The 6,408-nt window shown below is 36.7% G+C and overlaps 1 protein-coding gene across 3 annotated transcripts in view; it reads left to right on the top strand.

The window, feature by feature from the left end:
- The window catches only part of LOC110029380 (haloacid dehalogenase-like hydrolase domain-containing protein At2g33255), a 32,785-nt gene extending 29,983 nt beyond the window's left edge, over positions 1–2,802 (top strand). For all 3 annotated transcript variants that reach the window (XM_020731649.1, XM_020731650.1, XM_020731648.1), the window contains one exon: positions 2,435–2,802. In XM_020731649.1, the coding sequence (XP_020587308.1) occupies positions 2,435–2,614 (180 nt within the window). In that variant the 3' untranslated portion in view covers positions 2,615–2,802. The remainder of the gene's footprint in view (positions 1–2,434) is intronic.
- Positions 2,803–6,408: the final 3,606 nt, after the last annotated feature.

Raw genomic sequence — 6,408 nt, 5'->3', positions numbered from 1 at the left:
CAAACCATATATTTTTTATATTAAAATTAATTTCCAAAAATATATTTTTCTATTCATATTTTCAAATCTATCTAAATCGAAGAAAAAGTTGACCGACAATAGGTACTAGGACAAATACTATACGCTCTCAGTGTTTTGGCAACTGAAAACTACCATTCCATTTAAATTTCATATGGATACCTTGCCTCTCAGCTCTTGTATGCTTAAGCTTCATTACCCAAAAGGCAATGTTCCAGATAATGAAAATGGGACCAAAATCATTTGCAATCTAGCCATATTAAAGATCACAGTTTTAAGAGCGTTAGTGACAGGGATTTTTCTTTTAGTTGCTGTTATTTTTCTAGTGAGATTCCGACTCTTAAAGTTATTTCCCATTCTAATTTTGCAATGGAATGCAGGAACTTGTGCTTTAGCATATAGTTTTTATACTTTTAGGGTGTGCATTGTATTGGAAGGAGAGAGAATGCTGGGTTGTCTTTCTAGTAGAAGGCATGAGAAAATAGCAATTAAGGAAAATAAAGTAGAATAGAATATCTCAATAATGAAAAATATTGTAATAATAAATAGTGCATATATTTATTATAAATAAGTTGGCATATGTGATAATTTTGATATAGTAACACTCCCCAACGAACTCAAGATGATAGTGAAGACATCTTGTGATAGTAGACAGTGGTCACCAAATGTGGGTTTCCCTTAGATGGTCCTGAGACTTGTGGATGCCAATCACTATAGAGGTTTTCTAAGAGGAAGAGGAGGTCACAGACTGGAGTATACAGTCTTTAATGATCAAGGTTTAGACATGCAATGATGGAGTTCTTGTCTTCTTTGATAGAGGTGACTCACTTGGAGGACTAGCTACTTCAAGTTTAAGATGTCGGGATTGATTCAATGTAGAGGGTTGGAAATAGAAAACTCAATTGAAAGGAGTAAAGAGGCATAGGAAGTTCGGTAGGTTTTGATACCATGTCAGATGTGATTACTAACTGTGAAGTACTTAAAAAAATTATAATAATAGATAATGTAAATTCTTATTATAAATAAGTTCGCAGTGTGATAATTTAGATATGATAACATATTACACAAACTAAATTATCATATATTAGTCAAATTGCAATGTAGTCAACTAATAGTATTTTTTATGCATAGGATTTGGCAATTAATATTAATTTCTCATGAGCTTATTTTAGGGGAAAAATAATGCAACTAGCATCAGAATCCGATACTTGTATTTATTCATTTTTGTTGTCAGTTTTAAAGAGATTTTTTTGTTTTGTCCTATTGACCGAATACAATTGCCTATATATAGGCAAAGAGGAAAAATATTTATGGAGGATAATAGGAGATGTCCTCAAATATGATGATGTATTATATAGTAATAAGATGTTATTCTAATTTATTAGCACTCCTCAATTTGGTGTTTAAATATCAATAAGTTAAAGCTTTTGCAAAAACTCAAAAAAATGAAGAGGTCTCAGAACCTTGGTAAAGATATTAGCTGGACGTTTTTCCTTATAGATGTATGGAGTGAAGACACTGCATGTTAATGAAGTGCCAGTTCACTTTAATATTTTTTATTTATTCATGGAGGATATGATTGAATGAAGTACAAATAGTGCATGATTGTCATTGGTAAGGATCATATTTTGCAGTAAAAGAAGTTTAATTATACTAAACTGTAATTTTAATCAACATTATTTAGCTAGTAGAACAGACGATGACCTTGTATGTAGCTTCAAAGCCAGATTTAGCTACAACAATCTACATCTTACTTATCTCGTATAGATTTATCAACCTCGTTATGAAGAGACTGTCCTAGTAGAAGGTTTTTACATTAGTAATGTTAATACAATTTTCCTGAAAGTTTGTTGGATATTGAAATTCTCACATTCCTTTGGTGGTCTACTAAAATATGACAAGAAAAGCAATAGTAGTTTTGAGGTTGTTGAGCATCAAAGCTTGAAAAGATATATTTCCCTTTTTTAAAGTTAAAATAATGGTATTTTTTATGTAATATGAAAGCCTTGAGTGGTATAAATGTAAAGAGTAAATTTTAGATGTTGGATATGTAAATACATAGGAATTGGTTGGTATGTATATAATTGCCTCGTTTAAAAGTTTCTTTACCTCTCAACCAGAAAACTGCTAAGGGCTTGCTTGAAGTTAGAAATTTGAAAAAATATTATTTCATCAAATTTCACAAATTTGTTTGAAAAATGAAGTTTCTAACCGAGGGAGAACAAAATATTCGCTTCGCTCTATAAAACAACCAAATGCGCCCCAAGCATACTTCATGTATCTTACCCAAGGTGAGTATTGATTATAGAGGAGATTCACTATACTCAATAACTGTATATCTTCACTATTTATTGCATCTATATTCTTTTTCTTAACTTATGATGTACTGACATATGATTCTTCTAATCCCAAATAGGTGACTTGTGGCAAGCAAGCTGGAGCCTTTACATGTTTATTAGATGAAAGTGGAAGGTATGGCCCTCTCGAGTCTTTATCGAAAGATCGACAACCCGATTTTAAGGTCTCGTCTCTTGCTGAAATCCAATATTTACTGGATTTAAATTTTGAGTTGCTGCCACATCCTCAAACCTCTTAATAATTTGAGAAAAAAATTGCAGTTTGATCTCAATCTTCTTGAGAGGGTAAATTTCATTTACATTTTAGTGCTATTAGTGGGTTGAAATTGTAAATTTCTAGCAGTTGGTAGTAGTGAAGAATGCTCACATGTTAGACAGCTGGGCGACTTATGGTTCCGACAGAAAATTATTATTATGATTTTGTAAATCTGTTTTTCACTTGCGAGTAATTCTACATCCCTCGAAATTTCTTTTTTAATAGATAATATATATAAGGGGCATTTACATACATACCACACAATTCTTATATATTTTCATATCTAACACCTGAACTTTGATATCTAATGTCATACCACTCAAATCTTTTAACATCACATCAAAATATCACGATTACTAACTTTTTAAATGTGACGTATGTCTTTTCATGCGTAAGTTTATAATACAAAAGTATTTGTTGAGGAAGCTGGAGACCCGGTCCACTTCCTATTACGGCAGATTCTTTGATAAATTGATTCTAATTTATCTGTTCTTAATTCATTTCCTTATGTATTTTATTCTCTGCCATAGCTTGATGATTCCCAATTTTTATTTAAAGCAGTTGTCTTCTATTGACATGAAGAATTAAGGAAAACTTAATTAATTAATTAAGCTTTACCAGATTAATCTCCTGCCCCTCCTGTTGCTATAAAGAAAAAGGCAATTAATTTGATAACTTGCCTTAATGGGCTTTATATGGGTCATTAAAGCATGATTCCATGGAATCACGAAATTAATGATTACCAAAATAAACTGGATACTGTGAAGCTTTAAAAGGGACTCACGATTTCAGGGATGGGTATGACTCTCCAAACAGCTTTCTCACCTGGGATTATATTTTGTCGTGAGACTGAAATAAAAGAATCACAATGAAACTTTTCTTTAAAAGTTGTCTTTCTTCTTCTTGGTGTGACTCTCAGTTTAGAGAGAGAGAATTTTTTCTTGTAAGTCGACGTGGTCGACGATGTAATCCTCAAAGCTAATAAAAACCTCTGCAGCTCCGTGGACGTAGACAATTTGCCGAACCACGTAAATCTTGTGTCGCCTTTTCTGGTGTAGTTTTTCTAGATCTGTTTTTCGCTTTATTGCCGTCATTTTTTTACAAAAATTGGTATCAGAGCCCCGGTTCGGATCTGAGGAAGAACGATGGCCGGAGACGAAGTGAAGGTTTTAGGGATCGAGAAGTTCGACGGCACGGATTTTGGATACTGGAGGATTCAAATAGAGGATTACCTGTATGGGAAGAAACTTCATCTTCCACTATTGGGAAAACGACCGGAGAAGATGGAAGAGGCTGATTGGAATCTGTTGGATCGACAGGTTCTGGGGTTATTCGATTAACCCTATCGAGGTTCGTTGCTTACAATGTCATAAAGGAGAGGACGACGACAGATCTTATGGCAGTTTTATCAAGTATGTATGAAAAGCCATCGGCGAATAACAATGTGCATTTGATGAAAAAGTTATTCAATCTGAAGATGGCGAAATGTGTGTCGGCTGTTCAACATTTAAATGATTTCAACACTATTATAAATCAATTATCGTCCGTTGAAATTGATTTTGACAATGAGATGCGTGCACCGATATTGTTGGCTTCATTGTCAAATAGCTGGGAAGCCATGAGGATGACAGTTAGCAACTCTGCAGGTAAAACTAAGCTGAAATATGATGATATTCGTGACTTGATTCTTGCTGCTTGATTATATTCGTGACTTGATTCTTGCTGAAGAGGTGCGCAGGAAGATTCTGACGAGATTTCAGGTTCGAGTTCAGCACTGAATATTGATTCCAGAGGGAGATCACAAGACAAGAACTCAAACAGAGGAAGGTCGAAATCAAACCATAGAAGCAAGAGCAAGTCAAAGTCTGGTCAGCACGCAACCTGCTGGAATTGTGGCAAAATTAGTCACATAAAGAAAAATTGTAAAAATCCTAAGAAGACGGAGAACATCAGTGCTAACGCTGTAACTGAAGAAGTGCAGGATGGGCTATTGCTTGCAGTTCATAACTCTGTTGATGACTGAATTCTGGACTTGGGGGCTTCTTTTCACACATCTTCGCACCGGGAGTTAATGAGAAATTATGTTTCATGTGACTTTGGGAAAGTGTACCTGGCTGATGGAGCAGCTTTGAACGTGGTGGGAATGAGAGATGTTGAAATTGCACTCCCTAAAAAAAACAAATGGATCCTGCAAAAGGCTAGACACATTCCTGAACTGAAAAAAAAACCTCATATCTGTTGGGCAGTTTGATGAGGGAGGTCATTCAGTAGTGTTCTCTGATAACACCTGGAAGGTTACTAAAGGAGCACTGGTACTGGCTCGAGGTAAGAAGTCTGGTACGCTATATATGACAACTAGTCTAATTAATAATGTTGATACCATAGTTGTAGAGAGCACAACAGACATGTGGCATTGCAGACTTGAACACATGAGTCAGAGAAATATGAAAGAGCTTCAGTCCAGAGGCAAGCTACCAGAACTGAAGTCCGTTGATTTCGGCATGTGTGAAAGTTGCATCATGGGGAAGCAGAAGAAGGTCAGTTTCTTGAAAGGTGGCAGGGTGCCAAAGGCAGGAAAACTAGAACTGGTACACACTGATGTGTGGGGGCCTTCCCCAGTGGCATCTCTTGGAGGCTCTCGCTACTACGTCACATTCATAGATGACCACAGCATAAATGTATGGGTTTACTTTCTGAAGCATAAATTTGATGTATTTTCTGTGTTCAAAACTTGGAAGGCCATGGTTGAAACGGAGACAAATGTTTAAGATTTGACAATGGTGGTGAGTACATTGATGGTGGATTCAAGGAGTATTGTGCAGCTCAAGGTATCAAAATGGAGAAGACCATTCTGGGGACACCACAACAAAATGGAGTTGCAGAACGCATGAACAGGACCATCAATGAGCGTGCTAGGAGCATGAGATTGCACGCAGGACTGCCACCAACCTTCTAGGCAGATGCGGTCAGCACTGCAGTTTACCTAATCAACAGAGGACCATCTGTCCCATTAGACTGCAAATTACCTGAAGAGGTCTGGAGCGGCAAAGAGGTCAAATTTTCTCATTTTAAAACTTTTGGTTGTCTTTCTTATGTGCTAACCAATCCTGATGTACGTAGCAAGCGTGATGCTAAGTCAAAGAAATGTTATTTCATTGGTTACGTAGACGAAGCATTTGGCTATCGTTTTTGGGTTGATCAGGATCGGAAAATTATCAGAAGCAGAAATGTGATTTTCAATGAGAATATGATGTACAAGGACAAGACCAATACAAATTCTGGAGTAGCTCCTCAGGAGTCAGAGTTCGTGGAGTTCGACGATCTACCAAAAAACACATAGCAGGACGGAGATGGGAATGAGGAGGAGAATGGGTCCGGGGCACCCATTCCTATTATTCCGCAGGCAGATCCAGAGTCATTTACAAGTCATTTACTACTTCAGCCACCGTTCGTAGGTCAGTCAGGAGCAGGCGTTCGCCACAGCGTTACTCACCAACTTTAAACTACATCTTGCTGATAGATACTGGGGAACCACAGAGCTATGAAGAAACCTTAACAAATGAAAATTCTAGCGAGTGCGAGCTGGCCATGAAGGAGGAGATGGATTCCCTGCTGAGAAATGAGACATGAGATCTAACAGAACTTCCCCCAGGGAAGAAGGCAATGCACAACAAGTGGGTGTACCGGGTAAAGACTGTGTCTGATGGCAGTAAAAAATACAAGGTCAGACTTGTTGCAAAATGCTTTCAACAGAAGCAAGACATTGATTACTCTGAG

This window comes from Phalaenopsis equestris, unplaced genomic scaffold (genome assembly GCF_001263595.1).
Source record: "Phalaenopsis equestris unplaced genomic scaffold, ASM126359v1 Scaffold000568, whole genome shotgun sequence".
NCBI lineage: Eukaryota > Viridiplantae > Streptophyta > Magnoliopsida > Asparagales > Orchidaceae > Phalaenopsis > Phalaenopsis equestris.
The sequence above is the reverse complement of the archived record's forward strand: the minus strand, read 5'-3'. Positions and strand labels throughout refer to the sequence as shown.